At 42.4% G+C, this 20675-nt stretch overlaps 2 protein-coding genes across 3 annotated transcripts in view; one reads left to right on the top strand and one right to left on the bottom strand.

Moving 5' to 3' along the window:
• nid2a (nidogen 2a (osteonidogen)) overlaps positions 1-16264 on the top strand; it is a 39677-nt gene extending 23413 nt beyond the window's left edge. For both annotated transcript variants that reach the window (XM_054623842.1, XM_054623841.1), the window contains 27 exons: positions 556-684; positions 2492-2617; positions 2993-3129; positions 3209-3314; positions 3460-3593; positions 3704-3809; positions 4642-4775; positions 4893-4998; positions 5192-5325; positions 5423-5528; positions 6412-6545; positions 6647-6752; positions 6891-7024; positions 7120-7225; positions 7774-7907; positions 8012-8117; positions 8495-8628; positions 8716-8821; positions 10592-10721; positions 10807-10907; positions 10995-11167; positions 11343-11472; positions 11659-11830; positions 13770-13927; positions 14047-14170; positions 14304-14416; positions 16009-16264. In XM_054623842.1, the coding sequence (XP_054479817.1) occupies positions 556-684; positions 2492-2617; positions 2993-3129; positions 3209-3314; positions 3460-3593; positions 3704-3809; positions 4642-4775; positions 4893-4998; positions 5192-5325; positions 5423-5528; positions 6412-6545; positions 6647-6752; positions 6891-7024; positions 7120-7225; positions 7774-7907; positions 8012-8117; positions 8495-8628; positions 8716-8821; positions 10592-10721; positions 10807-10907; positions 10995-11167; positions 11343-11472; positions 11659-11830; positions 13770-13927; positions 14047-14170; positions 14304-14416; positions 16009-16019 (3290 nt within the window). In that variant the 3' untranslated portion in view covers positions 16020-16264. The remainder of the gene's footprint in view (positions 1-555; positions 685-2491; positions 2618-2992; positions 3130-3208; positions 3315-3459; positions 3594-3703; positions 3810-4641; positions 4776-4892; positions 4999-5191; positions 5326-5422; positions 5529-6411; positions 6546-6646; positions 6753-6890; positions 7025-7119; positions 7226-7773; positions 7908-8011; positions 8118-8494; positions 8629-8715; positions 8822-10591; positions 10722-10806; positions 10908-10994; positions 11168-11342; positions 11473-11658; positions 11831-13769; positions 13928-14046; positions 14171-14303; positions 14417-16008) is intronic.
• Positions 16265-16354: 90 nt separating this feature from the next.
• Positions 16355-20068, bottom strand: rtraf (RNA transcription, translation and transport factor). The gene is made up of 8 exons (XM_054623843.1): positions 19927-20068; positions 19699-19823; positions 19491-19590; positions 18617-18697; positions 18396-18484; positions 18232-18300; positions 18047-18095; positions 16355-17500 (listed from the first exon to the last, which is right to left on the bottom strand). The coding sequence occupies exons 1-8, from the start codon at positions 19985-19987 to the stop codon at positions 17346-17348; spliced, it is 729 nt and encodes a 242-aa protein (XP_054479818.1). The 5' UTR covers positions 19988-20068; the 3' UTR covers positions 16355-17345.
• Between the last annotated feature and the right edge of the window lie 607 nt (positions 20069-20675).

The raw sequence follows: 20675 nt of genomic DNA on the forward strand, positions 1-20675 counted from the left end.
CTTCTCTTCTACTCTCTTCTCTTCAATTCTACTCTCTTCTCTTCTACTGTCTTCTCTTCTCTTCTACTGTCTTTTCTTCTCCTCTACTCTCTTCTCTTCTACTGTCTTCTCTTCTACTCTCTTCTCTTCATTTCTACTCTCTTCTCTTCTACTGTCTCTCTTCTCTTCTGCTCTTTTCTCTTATTTTCTACTCTCTTATCTTCTACTGTCTCTCTTCTCTTCTACTCTTTTCTCTTAATTTCTACTCTCTTCTCTTCTCACTCAGCTTAAGTTCCCATAATTAGTCCTCAGCGTCTCTCTCTGGTCACTTAATCTGTCTGTGGTTTTGTCTTGTTTATTGCACAACACACTTCAGAATGCAGTGGAGAATCCAGGTGTGTGGGGGTACATGGTGTAGTTACACAAAAGCACCAGTAATGACCCATGTTGACAGCTTTTACACTCACACACACACTTGCAGCTCGCAAGATGTCGGTAAACTGGGATTCCTGGTTTGCCGGCACACGAAGTTCATAGAAGAACTGTCCCCCTTTCTCTCCCTTTGTCTCACTGCAGACGTAGACGAGTGTGCTGAGAGCTTGAGCTCCTGCGGCGCTCATGCTCAGTGCGTGAACCTGCCCGGTAGCCACCGCTGCCAGTGCCAGAGTGGATATGAGTTTGGCTTCGACGGGCGTACCTGTGTCGGTGAGTTGCAATGAAAGACCCTTAAAGCCCCTTAAGACTCCTTCTCCCTATCACAAATGCCAAGTTGAATTCATAAGCAATATAATAATTGATTATTTTAATAAGTGAGAATTTTAATGATGTTTAACAATATATTTTTGTATATTTACTATTGCTACTTAATAAAGCAAAAGAGATAATAAGACAGGTCTCTTAAAATGTTAGTACTAGTTGGTTTAGTTTTTAAGACAAATCAACATTTTGTTTCTTGGATTGCATTATTTGTCAAAATGAAACCCAAAATGACAATCTGGGTTTTAAAAAAAACAAATAAATAAATAAAAATATATTTAAAATTACTTTCACAACTTTGCCACTTCAATACACTCATTCTTTTTGCTTGTACAGCCATATTTGGTCTGCTATGAACAGAAGCTTAAAGTGGCTTATGTTAGCTCACTCTGTGCTTTTGCTTTGGTAACACTGCGTCCTAATATTCATCCATCCAGTAGATATTCCACTGGATAAGTCACAGTTTTGATGTGATGGTGGCGTGACATGCAAAGTCAGGGATCAACGTTGTTGCAATTCATCCTAAGAGGAACATGCATGTCAGCCTCATAGCGGTGCAGAAAAAAAACTCACCAAAATCAGTCTGGAGTCTGTTCCAACTTTCATGGTAATCCATTCAGTAGTTTTCCCATTCAGACTAACATTACCATCTCTAGAGCCCTGCAGCTAGTGTGGCTAAAAATGAACAGGAAAAAGATGTATACAAGCCGGATATTTTGATCTGAGCACAGGTGCTTTATTAATTCCCAGTAGGGCAACTGTTGAAAGTTTTCCTTTAAAGTTCACTAAGCGGGCTCACCTGTGTTCTTGTGTGTGTTGAAACTGTTTCAACACCTGTTAATTATTCTCTGGAACTAATGCCAAGCCCTTTGTAGTAGTTTGTCTTTGTCCGTGACACTCTATCATTTGACTGAAGAACGACATCAACAAAGAAATCAAACAAAGCTACCAAACAATATGGCTTGACTTAAGAAAAACGTCAGCTAGAACCACTAAACATGCTCCTTTCAGCTGACTCGATATGACCTCCTGCATGCATGCACTGCAATTGTGATAAATGTGATCTTCATGTGCAAATAAAAATGCACTCTCTGCATACTTCACCAAAACAGCAGCCATGTAATTTTCTGTTAACATCATTGTCCGTTACATTTGCTGCTCACATAAGAGATGTTTTGGAGCAAGCGGTGCTACATGTTCCAAAAAACGAGCAGAGCATTTGGAAAAGATCCACATTTTTTGTCTGAGCGCAGGCACAACATTTCTTCCACAGCGGCAGCGCACAGCTGCAAAAGCGAGGAAACACAGCGAGATGGGAGGAAGGGTGACAAATGTGGGAACACGGGGTGGGAATGAGAGGACTAATGTGAGAAAAGAGACAGGGTGAGATTAGACAGCAGAGGGGCTGAAAGTGAGAGACAAATGGAGCAATGACACAATGTGTGTTTGGCTTCGGAATGTGTGGAGGAGAGAGGTCCTCCCGGTGTGTGTGTGCGTGTGTGTGTGTGTGTGCGTGCGTGTGTGTGCGTGTGCATGTGCGTGCCCTCCTTTCACCCATCAGTGTGAACTTTTGATGAACTTCCTTCAAACCCTCCCTACCTCCCAACTGGACAGATACTTTACATAAGGCCTGGAAAAAAGATCCAAATACTGATAAGTCACTAAACTGATTTCTAGGTATACATTTGTGTAGTTAACTAAATTACAATTTGTAGGTTATGTTTTTACATTTGTGGGTGTTGTATATTTTTCTCAGATATAGACGAATGCAGCTCCTCTCCGTGTCACATCAGTGCCAGATGTATCAATACACTGGGATCCTTCCAGTGTCAGTGCCAGCCTGACTTTTATGGTGATGGTTTCGTCTGTTCCCAGCAGGAAGGTCAGTAAAAATTAAAACTATAGTGATGCATGATTATGACTGATATAACTTTCAATACGACAGAAAGTTCTGCTTTGATGTTATTGAATTTAATAATTTTTTTTATTGACTAAATATTAAAAGAGAAATATATGAGATTTCCCAATGAGTACTGAACAGTTTCTCTATTAATATATTGTAGATATTCTATAGAATCCGGTTAGAAATTACACTTTGTTTGATAGGAACGTAAACAAATATATATAATATGTTTGCAATGTGGAAATAACCGATATATTTGCTGTATGATTAACTATACGTATTGGTTATAAACCAACTACAAAAGATGGCGTAAGAAGAAAAAGAAAAGATAGTAAAATGTATATATGTATACAGGTCAGACAGTTCGTCCAAGGAGCCAGTGTGAGCAGCACAGAGACAGCCTGCAGAGTGGGGGGGAACAAGACGGCAGACCGAGTCTAGGAGCCTTCGTCCCTCAGTGCGACTCTGACGGACGCTACCGATCGCTGCAGGTGACGGATAAAGTGGAAAAGTGCATGGTCGACTGATGAGTGAAGTACTGATTTGTTAACGTTTCATAATTCATTTCAGTGTCACGGCTCCACTGGGCACTGTTGGTGCGTGGACGTTAGGGGGCAGGAGAGATCAGGAACCAGGACGCCACCCGGTACGGCACCCAAAGACTGCGACAGACCAGGTGAGATTTACACAAAAAAAAGTCTATGGCATCAAAGAGTGTTTGTGTACTGTGTTTTCAACGTTAACTATTTCCCTAGAAAATTGAGAATGTGATAAGTGTATGAATAAAACTGTTTCTGCTCTGTTTATCTTTGTCCCTCCAGATGAACCAGAGCGTCCTAAAACTCACTGTGAGCACTACAGAGACAGTGTACAGACCACCAGTCAAGAAGGATATCCTATTGTTGGAGCCTACGTACCGCAGTGTGATGATAATGGACAGTACACACCTTCTCAGGTTCGTCACATACTAAGTTTATAAAAACAGTCTTTGGTTAACTTAACTTAATTTCATACTGATAAAGTATAGTATGTTATTGATGTTATTGCTGGTATTATTTACTGCAGTGTCACGGCTCCACTGGACATTGTTGGTGTGTGGACGGTAACGGACAGGAGAGAGCCGGAACAAGAACACCACCTGGTACAACGAGTACTGACTGCAGCAAACCAGGTGAGGAACATACATTCTTCTGGGTCCATTTAAAAATGTAGATCAATGAAATCAATTTGGTCAGATAATTTGACACAAATACACAAATATTATTTTACTTACTTAGTAGGGTACGAAATCAGGGAACCTGTGAGAGACATTTAAAAAATGGTCTGAATCGACACAACAGAGACATCTTGACTTTTAGTCCGTAGTACAGGTCAAGCTCCAAAAACACTTCATTTCCCATCATGTAACTTTCAGTAGACCATCCCTACTTTGTAAACACCCATGTTTTCAAACTCCACACCACTTTGTAATGCAGACTCTCTGTTATAAATTTGTTGACTCATAGCCCGAGGTGAGGTAAGCCAGATGACATCACTGTAATTTCCTCTGACTTGATAGAGCTCCTCACATGCTTAGCTGGATTACCCAGAACCAGTAAACTAAATTGCAGTGTAAAATAGGAGGAGGGCCCCAGTAAAACCCAATGAGGCAAAAAATTATAAACTATAAAAGTATAAACTTTCACACCAGGATGTAACATTAGCTGCTGGTCTGAATGTTGATCCACTGTGTTACATCTGGCCATTGAATCTCAAAAAAATGCCCACATATGCAGATGACACCATCCTGTTGTGCATCATCGCCAGCAAGGAGGAGGAGAAAAGATAAAACTTAACTTCTTAACTTAACAGGACACCACTTTCCACTTTAATTGCTAACTATTTAATTAATAAAATGCCTTGAAGCTTATTATTTAAGTAGGATATGCTGGGGTTGAGAGGTGTGTGATAACTGATCACACAACAGCACATTCTTGAACAATTTTCTTTTTTTCCCTTCACAGATGAACCAGAGCGTCCTAAAACTTACTGTGAGCACCACAGAGACAGTGTCCAGACAACAGACAGAGAGGGATATCCTATAGTCGGAGCCTACGTACCTCAGTGTGATGCTAACGGACAGTACACATCATTACAAGTCAGTGTTTGTAATTGGTTTAAAACATGAAACATTCATTTCAAATCAGTAATTTAACCGCAATTTTGAAACTTAAAATACATGAATTCCTTACGGTTACTGGTTTTGTTATTTCAGTGTCACGGCTCCACTGGACATTGTTGGTGTGTGGATGTTAGGGGGCAGGAGAGAGCCGGAACCAGGACTGCACCTGGTACAGCACCCAAAGACTGTGACAGACCAGGTGAGGTTTCGGCTGTCAGTCTGTGCTTACTGCATTTAGGCTAAGGGCTGCTGTTTTGCCTGTATAACACACCAAATAGAATCCAATCTGGTCAATCTAAACAGACGTACTAGTATTACCTTGTAGTATGGCCAGTTTGTTTTATCTGTTTAAGATGTATCATGTAAAAAAAAATGTATGCTGATCTCCCCAGATGAACCAGAGCGTCCTAAAACTCACTGTGAGCACCACAGAGACCGTGTGCAGACCACCAGTCCTGAGGGACATCCTTTAGTTGGAGCCTACGTACCTCAGTGTGATGCAGGAGGACAGTACACACCACTGCAGGTCAGCACTTATAAGTGGTCAGATTATTGTCAGACAAATCAACACATTTTTGAATTTCATTTGATATAACATAATAAATCAAATGTATATTTTTCAGTGTCACGGGTCCACTGGACATTGCTGGTGTGTGGATAATAGGGGACAGGAGAGGGCAGGGACCAGGACAGCACCTGGTGCACCACCAACAGACTGTGACAAACCAGGTGAGGAGGAGAAACTATAAATGAATACAGAGAGCTCTCTCTCGATTCAGCTTGCTGTGAGTGTTTTTTCCTGTGCAGTAACAGCACCAGTGTCAGCAGGTGTATTATGTCATGTCTCTCCAAGGCTTTCTTGCTAAACATTGACCTGTGATCCCCCTAATTCCTCAACTCAATGACAAGTCAAACAGACAGCACGTTTACGTGAGTGTGTGTCTAACCTTGTAAGTGGTGCACTACTGAGGTCATTGGGTCACAGCCTTGGAATGCCTGGAAAAACAGGTGATATCACTGCATGGCTGTGTGTGTGGTGGGAAATTGAAAGTAGAGGAAACAAGCACACTCCGTTTTTATAAATGATTGCAAAAAGTAACTGCAACTTTGTTATTTTTTCTTATATTAACTACAAGCTGACACGGATATGTGCCGGCTGAATGGGTTTTATGACCTTACTTCTTTTTAACTTTGAGTTGTCAGTAAGAAATAAACACTCCCCCAGTCACCCTTTAAAATGAGCCTTTTAAAAGTACATTTGTAAGTCTTTACACAAACACAGCTCAGTCCACACATCAAGCATTAACCTAAGGTAGTAATTATAATGCAAAACTATCATTTAAAAAGAAGGGTTTTTAGCAAATGTGTTAGAACGTGTATATTTGATAAGATTTGTAGTATTAATTGACGGGAAATTCATAAAATTAAGGACGGAAAATACCTTTTTACAGCTTAAGAAAACATAAATTACTTCTTATTGTTGTCTAGCGTCAATCTACGTATTTGACTGCCTGTCAACCTATTTTTGAATGACAGGAGGGTTCTCCTTCTGAACATGCTCTTAAAGAATATGCATGTGATCCCTGCTATTGTTCAATCTTTGTCCCTCCAGATGAACCAGAGCGCCCCAAAACTCATTGTGAGCACTACAGAGACAGTGTACAGACCACCAGTCAAGAGGGATACCCTATAGTTGGAGCCTACGTACCTCAGTGTGATGATAATGGACAGTACACATCATTGCAGGTTAGCATCTGGTCTCAGATTAGTAGTTTTAATCTCTGAATTTCATTCAACTTTGAGTGATATTAAGAAATATAACCATCATTTTAATTAATTTGCTCCAGTGTCACGGCTCTACTGGACATTGTTGGTGTGTGGACAGTAGGGGACAGGAGAAAACAGGAACCAGGACTGCACCTGGTACACAACCCAAAGACTGTGACCAACCAGGTGAGGGAAAGGGTCTATTCTCTGTGACGTTTTTTTGGTTACATGTCAGTTACTTTCTCTGAGGAACATCATTGATCTCGTTAAGGTTTTTACTCTGTTGTGATATTTATTAACTGTTATTTGATCTGAAATCTTCAGATGAGCCTGCGCGTTCCAGAACCTACTGTGAGCAGCACAGAGACGGCGTAGATACCACCAGTCCAGAGGGGTATCCTTTACTAGGAGTGTACGTACCTCAGTGCGACTCAAATGGACAGTACACACCTCAACAGGTAAGATCTGCTTTTAATGTACCGAGACAAATGCCTTTGCTCCCTCATAAAGCTTATTATGGGTAATAACGGTTGGTTATTATTGTTCATTTCAGTGCCACGAATCCACTGGAAATTGTTGGTGTGTGGACAGTAGGGGACAGGAGAGAGCAGGAACGAGGACTCCATCTACTACCTCACCTGTGGACTGTGACAAACCAGGTGAGACTGCTGTTTCCAGCAGCACAAGCCTCGTTGGGGGGACTTTCATATTGACCCAAACTCTCAGGATGGATCACATCATTCCGGCAGCATTCTAGATGAGTTGTTGGAGTAGACGAAAATTCTTTAGAAGCCCAGCCAAGGGGGGGTTGTAATCGCTGTACAGGATATGAGGAGTGCTTGAACAAGCCTCGAAGCAGAGTTATACAGTGCAGACCAACAGAACGAGAAAATGGCCGTAATGAATGCCACGTGTTCATGATAAGTCAGGGATTGTGCTAAGACTGCAGTCTGCAGAAGTCATGATACCATCAAAGAGGATGAGGAGACCTTTCAGAGGTCAGCTTGCCCAGATAGTTGATTGTCATCAGCATAGAGGCACGTTGAGGTCCGACAGGCTAGTCTGTGTTCACTAACATGTTGACGCACTACAAAACAATACACTCATGTGGATTGAAGTGTTATCTCCCGTACCTGCAACTTTAGATCTGCTTGATAGAATTTGTCTGTTACTTTACAAATTTTGTTAACTTGTAAATGATTTCCAGATGAACCAGAGCGTCCTAAAACTCACTGTGAACACCACAGAGAAAGAGCTCAGACTACTAGTCAAGAGGGATATCCTATAGTTGGAGCTTATGTGCCCCAATGCGACGCTGATGGACAGTACCTTCCACTACAGGTAGGCATCTATACCAGAGCTGTTTTACTGTGGTTTAGTATTACTTTGAGTAACATGAAACATGATACACATAATACCTAAAAACTTTTTCGTTATTGTGATAGTGCCACGGCTCTAGTGGACATTGTTGGTGTGTGGACAACAGGGGACAGGAGAGAACAGGAACCAGGACACCACCTGGTACACAACCCAAAGACTGTGACAAACCAGGTCAGTTTTATCATGCCAAAAGACCCATGGGCTATATTTTATATATGCGTGTTAAAGTGGATATAGCAAGGTTGTTTTAACATCTCAACTAAGAGGAAGAAGACCAGATTGAATGAGTTCTGCAGCATTCTGGACGACAAGAACCGTTTATGTGGCCAGGCAGATGTATTTATAGTATATAGTTGATACAGGAGACAAGTAGAGCTTGAGCAAGCCAAATATTGTAGATTGCAGAGCCACAGAACAAGGAATGTCAATGATGCATGAGATGGTTTCCAGATGGTTTCTACAGAAATAAGTCTGTGCAGGATCCACTTATATTTTAATAATAAAGAGGTGTTTAAGAAGTCAGAAATACATTTTTATTTTTTTCCTAGATGAGCCAGAGCGTCCTAAAACTCACTGTGAGCACAACAGGGACCGTGTGCAGACCACCAGTCCAGAAGGATATCCTTTAGTTGGAGCCTACATACCTCAGTGTGATGCAGGAGGACAATATCTACCTCAACAGGTAAAATTCAAAATGTGTTTCTCTTCTTCTTCTTCTTCATATTATCATAATAATATCATGATAACATCGTTCTTAATTTGATTTCAGTGCCATGGTTCCACTGGACTTTGCTGGTGTGTGGACAGTAGGGGACAGGAGAGAGCAGGAACCAGGACTCCGCCTGGTAGACCACCTGTAGACTGTGACAGACCAGGTGAGATTACAAAATCAATTCAGATTAAAAGAATTGTTTGAGATTTTGGGAAATGCTCTTTTTACCTTTCTTGCCGAGAGACGATCACTACCACTCTCATCTTCTCATCTAACACAGAATTATTTCTTTAAGACAGTACTTAGAAAAGACACAGGAATTACACTTGAGCAAGCCTTAGAATAAGAAGGAACTATTGACTTTACTTTACATACATAAAAATGTATTTGATGGTAAGCTGCGTAGGCAAAAATGTAGTGTACAAAAAAGTAACAAGCTAGTAACAATTTCAACTGGAAAAAAACATAACTTGATTGTTTGCCCCCTCTCTCTCTCTTTGACTCTGTGATCCTCTCTCGCCCTCTCACTCACACTCTAATGTACACAAAGAGGCCGTTCTATAAATTCCCCTCATGCTATAAACCCCATTTATGACCGTCCGAACATCTGAAGCGGTCACTTCGTGGTAAGATGAGCTGCCGGCTGTTGCCAGGCGACCGAAGCAAAACAAGCAGCTGAGTGATGAAGCGGTGTTACCTCAACCCTGCAGATGCAGCACAGGCAGAAACACAGACGTTTGCTCAGCTTTTTTCAAACATATTCAGTTGTCCTTATTCAGGGCTTCCTGATGCAACCCCATGATTTGACAATTTTAGTTCTTGAATTACATTTGAATCATATTTAGAAGTTTACGTGATGCTGGCATCAAACACCCACATTTAACTCTCAAATTTATGTGCCCACATGAGTAATACAACTCACTGCCAACACAGTAAGTCACTCTGAGGACTGAAATATCATTGATTTAGCAGACAGTCCACGTGCTGTCCACTTCTGGGAAGGACGTCAGAGACACGTGGACCATTAAACTCAGTTGGTCATGTGGTGAAACAGTAACTAGAAGTAAAAACCAAGTGATTCATAAAAAAGGATTGCAGTAAATCCTGCTGGTAAAAACTTACCCAGACATCAGTGTAATTGTTTAGTTAGCCTTCTTCTCTCTTAACCTCTCTGATCCCTCACTATTCTCCTCTCACCCTCCTTTCAGATATTACCCCAATCTCTTTCTCAGTCATAGCCGCTGCAGTCTGGCATCAGAAACGCACAGAGAGCGAGAGAGGCCAGAATAAACATTAGTGGAAGCCCAAAGTGGTTTCAGGTTTAGTTTTAAAGCTCGCCTATTAAGCGAGTTATTAAAGAGATTTTACAAGGTAAACACCATTGACGAAAGCAAGATGTGTGTGTGTGTGTGTGTGTCTCTTTAAACACAGCACCTCCCCGCACCATTAATCAAGCACTCCACATATCACAGTAATGTAAACTCCAGCTAGGAAACACCCTAACATTGGGATTAAATAATGATAGGAATGACAACCGAATGGGATATCAATTGTAAGTGCACAATAAATGACAATAAAAACCTGTGCAATACATTACACTGTGCAATAATAGTTAAAATAGTTTTTTCTGCCTGTAAATATTATATTTCAGTTATTGTTGTTTTTCTACTGTTTTTATTGCTTATTTATAATACTTGTTTTTTTTTTTTTTTTTTTTTTTTTTTTTTTTTTTTTTTTTTTATCTTGTCTTTCTTTACTATGTCTCTTGTGTGCACTTTACTCTACGCTGCTGTAAGCCTGCAAATTTCCCCGCTGCGGGACTAATAAAGGATTATCTTATCTTATCTCTTATCTTACAAATCTGTAGTATTATATATTTAACTTTAAAAAAAAGTTAACAGCGTTGGGTTTGTTTGATTCGTGTCCCCCTCAGTCCCTGTGGCTCCGACCCAGCGCCCCGAGAGCGTGTGTGAGCGATGGAGGGCCAGTTTGGTGGAACACTACGGCGGCACACCGGAGCCACAACAATACGTGCCTCAGTGCGAGTGGGATGGACAGTTCAAGTACACGCCGCACACACACAAAAGAAACAATAGCTGAAATAGATTTTTAATAAGAAATTACTCAAGAAAGCAAATTGTCTCTCAGTCCAGTCCAGTGCTACGGAGAGACCACTTACTGCTGGTGCGTGGACCAGGACGGACGGGAGGTCCCCGGCACCCGGTCGAATGACGTTGTCAAACCTGCATGTAAGTATCTCTTCACCGGTACTGTGCCATTTTGTGCCAGCAATCATGGCTGAAACTAAATTTGTAATCTCTCCAATCTCGTCCCAGGCCTTCCCTCAGTGGCCCCGCCCACCGTGCGCCCGTTGCCCCGCCCAGATGTGACCCCTCCGCCGAACGCCGACATCACACTGTTGTACGCTCAGGGGCAGAAAATAGGAGCGTTGCCTCTCAACGGGACCAGACTTGATGGAGCCCGGTCCAAAACACTGCTGACACTACATGTAAGAGATGAATGAACGCCTCCATACATGTTGGGTCCCCCCTTTAACTTCTGTTTTCTGTTTTCTTAGTTAGTTCTCATGCACATGGATGATTTATGTGGTTCTTTGATTATTTAGGTGATGAGAGCCAGGTCAAAACGGATGTGGCTGTAAATATGTTCATGTGTGTGTCCAGGGTTCTATCGTTGTTGGTATTGCCTACGACTGCAAAGAGAACCACGTCTATTGGACAGATTTGTCCGCCAGAACAATCAACAGGGCTTCAATGGCTGCTGGTGCCGAGCCAGAGATTCTCATCAACACAAGTAAGAATGCACTCTGCGTGTGTGTGTGTGTGTGTGTGTGTGTGTGTGTGTGTGTGTGTGTGTGTGTGTGTGTGTGTGTGTGTGTGTGTGTGTGTGTGTGTGTGTGTGTGTGTGTGTGTGTGTGTGTGTGTGTGTGTGTGTGTGTTTTAAATGATCTAACAAACTCTCTATGTGGTCTCTGTGTAGATCTGGTCAGTCCTGAGGGTCTGGCGGTGGATGTGAAACGCAGGTTGATGTTCTGGGTCGACTCCAACCCGGACATGATCGAAAGCGCCAACCTGGACGGCAGTGGGAGGAGGACGCTGTTCGACAGAGACCTGGTCAACCCGCGAGCCATCATAGTGGTCTCTTCCACCGGGTAAAGACCTCCGTCCCTCCACCTTAGTCCACTAAGATTTCTTTAATCAATTAGTCATTTTTTTATCTTTTTTTCTCATGCTGAATAACTTGTAAGCACATCTCTGTTTAACAGAAGATTTACAGTGGTGCTTTCTGTGACTCTTTGTGGAGAAATTCAGTTTTAGTTGTCGAAGAGTTCCTTTGGTCGAGGACAGCCCAGCTTTCAACTTCCAAAGCCTTGGGACAGTTTAGTCTACATTTGCAAACACTCACAAATCACCCTGAGCAAAAAACAAACACGCACCCACACACTCTCCTCGCGATCGAGTGCAACATCCTGGCGAGAACAAGACACGGCTCTGTAGTGTGATTGAGAGGGCACAGATGGTTTTCAGCCCGTTAGCGGGACCGTGACAAAACACACAGCCGGTCCTCAGACAGGTTATGAGTCAACAAGGCCTGCGTCTAATTCATTAGTACAGTGCAGATTACTGTCAATGCCGTTTGGCAGAGAAGGATTGTTGTTGAGTCTGGCTGCTGAACATGACTTCATCAGTACGAGGCAGGTGAACGCAGGATAATCGATGGGATTTGGGTGGAGCATCCATTTATTAACACACGTTTGACAACTCTGTCATGTGAGTGACTTTGAGTGATTTCACTGTCAGTGTTGCACCAATCTGAGCCAAGAATACTGGACTGGATTTACTGTTGCTATTATCCTGGACAGTCACACACACACACACACACACACACACACACACACACACACACACACACACACACACACACACACACACACACACACACATATCGGCAATGAGGCCGTCATCAGTCAGCTCTCCAGCAACAACATCTGCTTTTCATCATCCCAACTAATCGCATAATCAACAGGTATGCGTGTGTGCGTGTGTGTGCATTAATGTAGTCGATGCAAATGATTAAACATTGCAGCAAAAATACAAATCATTAAACCGCACATTAATGGTTTGACAGTTTAAAAGTGTATTTTTATGACTGAAAGCCAAGTACGTGTGTGTGTGTGTGTGTGTGTGTGTTTACATACTTGCATGTGTGTGTTCTGACAAGAAGCCAAGTCCTAAAGGTAATCACCGCTTCACACGGCTACACTTATGATGAAGCATGTGCTCTGTGATTTATTTTTTGAGCCTGCACATGTTACCCTTTCACACACACACACACACACACACACACACACACACACACACACACACACACACACTGAAAGTGAGCGCAAACACACTTTACAAAAACATGTATGAGCCAACATCTGCCCGCCGGTACCTTCATCAAATTCATTAACGTACAGACTCATAAACACATGGTGTGTGTGTGTGTAGGTTGATTGCTCATGTGGTGTGTATTACCTGTAGTTCCCAGCGGACTGCCCACATGCACACCATCATCTACAGACGAGGAGGCAGCGCGCCGTAATAAGCGGCCCACACACACTCCGCCTGAAGCGCCGCTATCGCCCCCGCTGAGCGCAGCTTTTAAAATGCTGCAAACAAAATAGGATTTTGATTCGTCGCATTCATGAAAATTATGAAGCAGAAAGCTTGTTTGAAAGGGAAGAATGCGTCTAGCTGCGTCAGCCAGTGTGGTCTATATGTCTTGATGTATACAGATGAAACCAAAAAATGCAGTGGGAGAGAGCCGGGGTCAAAGGTTGCACGTTGCTCAGGGTAACCTGACCGTGACCTCATCAGCAGGAGGCAGATGGTCCCTCGAGCCCTGTGCCCTTGTACCTTTACATACCCATGTGCGTTTGTGTGTGTCTCCTTATATTACCCAGATTGCAGCGATGAGTTCCCAAAAAACACCCATGCAAAAAAGACACACAGCTGGAACAATTGGTGTACTTGTGCGCTTTAAACTGGACCCGTGATGCAAATAATGCGTTCTATAATCCCTGCCTCCCGCGTGTCTCTCTGCAGCACTCTGTACTGGACCGACTGGAACCGAGAGGCTCCGAAGATCGAGAGTGCGTCTGTGGACGGACAGAACCGCAAGGTGGTGGTGTCTGACGGCATCGGCTTGCCAAACGCTCTCACGTACGACTCTTCGTCTGGACAGGTCTGCTGGGCCGACGCAGGTAAACACCACTACTGCCACTATCAACGTGACCATAACTACTCTACCTATTTCCTTCAATTATTTCCACTGGGGATGGGATGGGAAACCTGAGCTTTGGAATTTCTTTCTTTCCTTCAGGTACAAAGCGTTTAGAGTGCGTATCCCCGGACGGTACGGGCCGCAGAGTGGTCCACCCCAGCCTCAACTACCCGTTCAGCATGGTCTACTACAGGAACCACTTCTACTACACAGACTGGAGGAGGTAGCCACCTTTCTATTCCTCCCTTGTTGTCTTAACTCTGATCACCAATCAATAAGCCAATCGGTGCAACCCCGCTGCCTTCCCCGTCCTCAGTGTCTCTCTCTCTCTCTCTCTTTGTCTCGTCGCCTCGTAGGGACGGAGTGATCGCGGTGAACAAAGACAGCAGCCAGATCACCGACGAGTACCTGCCCGACCAGCGCTCCCACCTGTACGGCATCGCCATAGCAACCACCCACTGTCTATCAGGTATATTGTAAATATATTGTAAAAAGAAATCTGTCACCCGGAGTCTGTTCACATGTGTAATCAAGGCTCTGTGTAATAACAACCAAACGCCCTCTCTCTCACACACACACACACACACACACACACACACACACACACACACACACACACACACACACACACACACACACACACACACACACACACACACACACACACTGACTTCAAGGTGTACCAGCTCGTGCGCGGTGATGTCATCACATCAGTCGACTCCCACCAGATGTCACCTTAACCTCGAAGGCACAGCGAGACAGAAAACGCGGGTTAACCCTACGCAGGGATGAAGTGTCTTATGGAAACACAACATAAATGAACTTCTTACAAATAAGCAGCACCAAGGATGTGTTCAGGGACAGCCTTGAGTGTAGTTCACCCACATGTCGGGCAGCAGCAAACCCTCAATGTGTGAAAAACAAAAGAAAGTGTAAAAATACGCTTCAGGGCGTAGCTATGTGTGAGTTTGAACTACTATTTACTAATAGCTTCAGGGTTTTTCAGTTAGGGAGAAATAGATTTATCATTTTTTTTACAAGGTATTTGAATCAGACACAAATTATTATTCAAAGCAGACCATTCTTTTCATCATAAGACGTATCTGGAGGAGATCAAATACCATATTACAAAGACACTGTCACACTACAGTCGGGCTAAATATACAAAACCACATGAATGAATAGTTTGCGCATGAGGTAAATATCTTTGTTGTCTGCGGAAACCCACGTTTGTGTTTCATCACCCCGCGCCCACCGTACAGTCATCACACAGCTGGCTCCGACCTCCGACCCTCACTCCCCCCCCTCCACCGTGTGTTTGAAACAGACAGCAGAACAATGATTACACAGCTGTCTGCGACTCTCTACCTGTATTTTGCCTTTTCTGCGTCATGTTTTTGAAGTGTTGACGTCCGAGTCCTTCCAAAGCTTCGTATTAAAAACCTCCTTTAAAGTACAAAGTGGCCCCTCTAAACACAGGATGATCCCTAAAGTAGCACCTTGGCAGATGTCGCCGTCAGAGAGTGTAAAAACCTGCTCGCTGCATAAGAATACGTTCAGAACGATGGCGAGTGTTGCTGCAGAATGTCTCGTCAGCGCGTCCTCTCACACTCTCTGAAGCCGCGGCGCTAAATAACAGCTTCAAAGACGTCGGCGGTGTAATTGTGGCCGTGATGACGGCTCTAAAACACTCTTGTTACGGGGTTTTGGAGCCGCTCGCGAGAGGCTTAAAGGCTGTTATTGCTGAATACACCAGCACAGACACACACACATGCTCTTTAAAGGGAGAATCCTCAGTCGCCACAAGTTTGTTAAGTGCAGGGCTTTGTTCAGGACGGACGGTCTGTTTGTTCTGTCATTAGGCCGCCGCAGCACTTAAGCTCCCATCCTGTCACATTTTGGATTTCACACAGGAAGAGAAAAGACCTGAAACTCCTCATTTCCACCTGGTGCTTTAAACCAAAAGCACAAAAAGAGGAGGTTTGTACTTCAAGTAGAGATGGAACGCTCGTGTCAAAGTTCTGTTTTGTCCTCTAAATGTCAGATTTCTTTGTCTCTCAGGGAGCCACTAACGACGGACCGGCAGCTGCAGGGTTCTTTGGTGCTAAAGTTCTGGGGCAACCACCTTTTAAAAAAAAGTTCCCTCTCCGGTGTCCCTCAGAGAAATAAAAGGACACTCAGCCGAGAGCAAGATGGCTTCTTGTTGCCAGATCGACCTTCAGAGCAAATTTAAAACCCCTCCACTCACCCTGACCCTTAACCCACAAATTATCTCACCATAAAGATATAACCCCCAAATAAATGTTTTGTAAATTTGTTTTATACCTCATTTTTGTTTTTTTTTCTACTGTATTTTTGTACGCAAGTATTTTTATTTTGTTTTTCTATCGATTTAAAGCTACAGATCAATTTTTTAAAAATGTATGAGTGTAGGTTTTTTTGTTCTTTTAAGCCAAAGAAGAATGGCCTGAGCTGTTAAACTGTACGAGCCAAAGCTGTGTTGAGAAACAGCTGGCCACAGCTGGCCACAGCTGCTTTTACATTCACTCTAAAAAATGTTTGGGAGGAAATTTGTAATTCGCTTTCTTAGTGATAGCAACCTTCTCCTTTAACTCCTGGCAAATAAGTGAATTTCCAAGTGTTTTTTCAAATTCCCTAAAATGTTCTGGGTGGGAAACCATTGGCGTAGTTGAGTGACTGAACTAGTTTAATCTGATTCCTGGTCAGATGGTGCCATATCGCTCTGCACTACCAATCTGTATCTCACACATGATGAAAGGACATTCTTTTTGCCAAATATTTTTTACTACTACTACTACATTTCAAATCTTTATCTTTTTATAAGATGTGATATTTATAACAATAAAATGTGATTTGGTACTTGAAGTTTGTTTTCGTAGCTTGTCTTGTTCTGATGCTTCACAGGGGAACGTCGCCGCCACGGAAGAAGCACAGGAGACAAACCTCTGTTCAGCTGTATTTATAGATTCACCCACACAGCGTCAAATGTAAACCCTTTTCAAAATAAGATACTTTTCTGTTTTCATTGTAAACAAGATACAAATATAACTGTCAGTTTGAATATTTCAGAAGCTTCTCTGTGGTTTCTGTTGAGGAAGAGATAGAGGCAGCGAGGAGATGATTAGAAGGTAAGACCTCACTCAGTCTGTAGAGATAAGTGACTTAACATATAAGCCTAAATGAGTACTTCAATATTAATTAATCAAAAACTAGCACTAGCTCCAAAACGCCCCAAAAAATCATCAGTCTGATCTCATGCAGAACAAATACAAACTCATGTTTGTCCAACAAAGACAGACTTTCCCCTCTCAAAATCAAATTAAAACCCCCGCGGTTCAGTCCCTTGCTTCATCCAGCGTCCCTCGTCGTCCTCGCTCTCATCTGCCCACCTTGCCCAGCCTGTGGTCCGTCTTGGGGTTGGCTATGATGGCCTGGACGGCCACGATGGCCTCGTTGATCCTGGTCTGGAGCTCCCTCAGCTCCTCGATGTGCAGCAGGCGCAGGATCTGGGCCGCTTCGTTCAAGGTGGCATCTGAGGAGAAATGTATTTTGATTTTATTGGTTTATTTGGTAGGGACAGTGCACATCAATAAAACATGTCTGTAAATGAGCCACAGTTATCCAAGAGCCTTTTTCATCTGTAGTCCCTAGACAGATGTTAAAAACTCACCCTACAAAACCAGAATCTAACATTCAAATGTCAAAGTTATGCACTATTTAGCCTTTACAAAGCTTCCAGAAACAATAAAAGAAGAGAGAAGTACTATTTAGACATGCAAAGCAAATAAATGAGGGACAATTATGTTAAAAAGAAACGTGGACAAGAGACACGATTATGTTGCATTGTTAGACATTAAAAACAAACATATCATAGGTACAAAACATAAAAGCAAGCCGAGTATGCAAAATCTATAAAACACAGCTAAACAACAATAAAATACATGCATGCAGGTGAGGATTGACTGTCAAATTCAAGACAGACAGATTATTAATCTTAGGAATTGCATTATCTTTAACAGGGATTGCATATTTTCACGAACTTTCCACTAGTTTTTGAATTTGCTCTTCCTGAACTCACCTCCAGTGTCGAAGCCCAAGATGTGTTTGTCTAAAGCTACTGGAATACCCTGGGAAACACAGGAACATAAAACACGTTACAAACACACATGATGGGCTCATTTAAACCACTAAACTAACTTTCAAGTTTTCTTGTGACATAGAATAATCTCTCGATATCATTCTTGATGCAGATTGTTGGAATACCTCTCTAGTCTGGCCGGCTTTAGCGATGGCTTCTGGAGAAAGTCTCTCCTGGATCAGAATACGAATAGCCTGGAGGGAGCACATGAAAACACACACATGTCTATTGTGTTTATTTATTTATTGTGTTAAATATTAAAAACACATGGTACAGCGTGTGAGCCCACCTTGAGCATGACCAGGTAGTCGTCATGTCGTTGGATCTTTAGGATGTTGGCCAGAGCCTGCACTCCTGCTTTGAAATCTGGAGAATTACCTACACACACAAAAAAACACACACACAAGGGGTGATTTCATCTTTAACCTTGAAAACAAATAGATGAAGAAAAAGAAAAGAATGTGTGAAAGCAAAGTGCAAGGACAGGCAGAGAAGTGTTTTTCTCCTCACTGTCAAGGTTGAGGAGAGGATCCACCGCTTTGTCGCTGTTTCCTGAGGCTGCCATCGGCTCGCAGTTCTTATACTTATCCACTGAAGACAAAACATAACGCAAACATTTTACAGAGAATATATTAGGGGGATAGTCAGATTACTTTTAACATGCTTTGCAACACAGTTTCTGTAACATAACTTGACTGTGAGCTGGCATTATTAGAAAACATATTCCACCAGTGATGAAACCTTTCTGGGCGGAGTTTCATGAAGCATTAAAAAGCATTCTTAATACTGACCTGCCCCTGCGATTTACAACATTAATTTTAAGGAAATATTGATTTCCAAACAAGGCGCCCAGATAAATAAATGATTGGCATATTAATAACCTGCTTGTAAAAAAGCGCTCACAAGGCGCTGGCTGCTTGGATAGATAGATATAGTAAATCACATTTATGTTATGGAAAGGATTACTTTTTCCCTTCGTCTTCAGAAAACTGTGTTCATTCAGTTATGGAACAAGTGGGTGAGATATGTAAAACCCTTAAGACCAGATTTTGTGGAGGTATTGAATGTATGACCCTGTAATGTTGCCTTCATTTATCAAGCCTCATCGACCTCTATTACATTTATTTACTTACTCTCTTTTAATCTGTACTTACTGTCTAGATGTACACACTGTACCTCTCCCAAAATGAACAAAGTTACCCAATTTTGAAAAAGGTTGACAGCAGAAGATGTATGTGGGCTGATGTATGTTATTGAATATAACTGTCAAAAAATAAAGAATATAAACAAATAAAAAACATATTCCTTTTCCAATGGCTCCATCTATTGGTCATCAGAAGTATTACAGCATAGTAGTACAGAGGCATCACAGCTTACTACTCACCATTGTCTCCATATTCATATCTTACAGCCAGGCCAAGTAACCAGTCCACAGACTCCTGCTTCTCCTGAGCCCCAAATGGACAGTTCAGATCCTGCAGGTACTGCACACAAGAAGAACACATTCATATAATGCATGTGAGGGGGTGCTGACAGCTCCACAACAAGGATGAATGATCAGTTTCATGTGTTCATGTCAGACATGGGGTCACCTTCTGGTAGGCTTTGGGCCACTCAGAGCTGGGGATGTTCCTCAAGTTCCCTCTGTCCTCAATCTTATAATGTCGGATCTTCTGGTCCTCCAGCCACACCACACAGTTCCTGTACTGGGTGTCATCTGAGCAGATTGGACAGAAAAGGGGTGACACGTTTTGCACACCATGAAAAAACAACATGTTGAAATGAAACTATGCACACAGTGTCTTTGAGGTTTGCTTTACCTGTGCAGTCAAAGCTGCTGGGGTTGTGATAATCCAGAGCTGTTAATTTCCTTCGAAACATTTCCACGTGTTGTTTTCTGTGCAGACAGCTGCTTTCTGGAGCTAAGAGTTGGCTATCTGGCTGGCTCCTCTGGTTAATGTCCGTGTGTGGCACTGCGCATGCGCATAGTTCCACTTCCTGTTATGACTTTCGAAATAAAATTCTCCTTACTGACCTGCAGCTCTGCATGTAAACATATTGGTGTTTTGGGGCTTCAAATATTTTGTTTTGTATACTTTCTTGGGTAGAATTTAACTCATTTCAGTGTTTATCAACCATAATTGAAGGCAGTTTAGATCCCAGAGCATTACTTGTTAAAGTTTAAAAGATCCCTAACATTACATTACAGTCATTTAGCAGATGCTTTTATCCAAAGCGACTTACAATAAGTGTTTTCAACATAGAGAACTACTAGTCACCAGAAGTCATAAGTGCATCTCCTTTCTTAAACAAGCATCTAAGAGCATAAACCAGAGCAAAAGTATAGTGCAGAAACAAACTAATACCAATACAGTAAGTGCTAATACCAATACAATAAGTGCAACAAACTAATACCAATACAATAAGTGCAACAAACTAATATGAATACAATAAGTGCTACGAGGAAGGCTCAGGGTAGTGCTTCTTGAAGAGGTGAGTTTTCAGCCTGCGCCGAAAGATGGCCAGCGACTCTGCTGTCCTGACGTCAGTGGGAATATGTTAAGTTGGT

The sequence above is a fragment of the Anoplopoma fimbria genome, chromosome 22 (genome assembly GCF_027596085.1).
Source record: "Anoplopoma fimbria isolate UVic2021 breed Golden Eagle Sablefish chromosome 22, Afim_UVic_2022, whole genome shotgun sequence".
NCBI lineage: Eukaryota > Metazoa > Chordata > Actinopteri > Perciformes > Anoplopomatidae > Anoplopoma > Anoplopoma fimbria.

Bases quoted from the DNA above. Each gene is read 5' to 3' on its own strand.
- rtraf (XM_054623843.1), bottom strand. From the start codon at position 19,987: ATGTTTCGAAGGAAATTAACAGCTCTGGATTATCACAACCCCAGCAGC. The intron at 18,301-18,395 runs GTGGGCTCACAC...TGCTCCCTCCAG, and splicing joins ACTACCTGGTCATGCTCAAG to GCTATTCGTATTCTGATCCA. The intron at 18,096-18,231 runs GTATTCCAACAA...TGTGTTTCCCAG, and splicing joins AAGCCGGCCAGACTAGAGAG to GGTATTCCAGTAGCTTTAGA.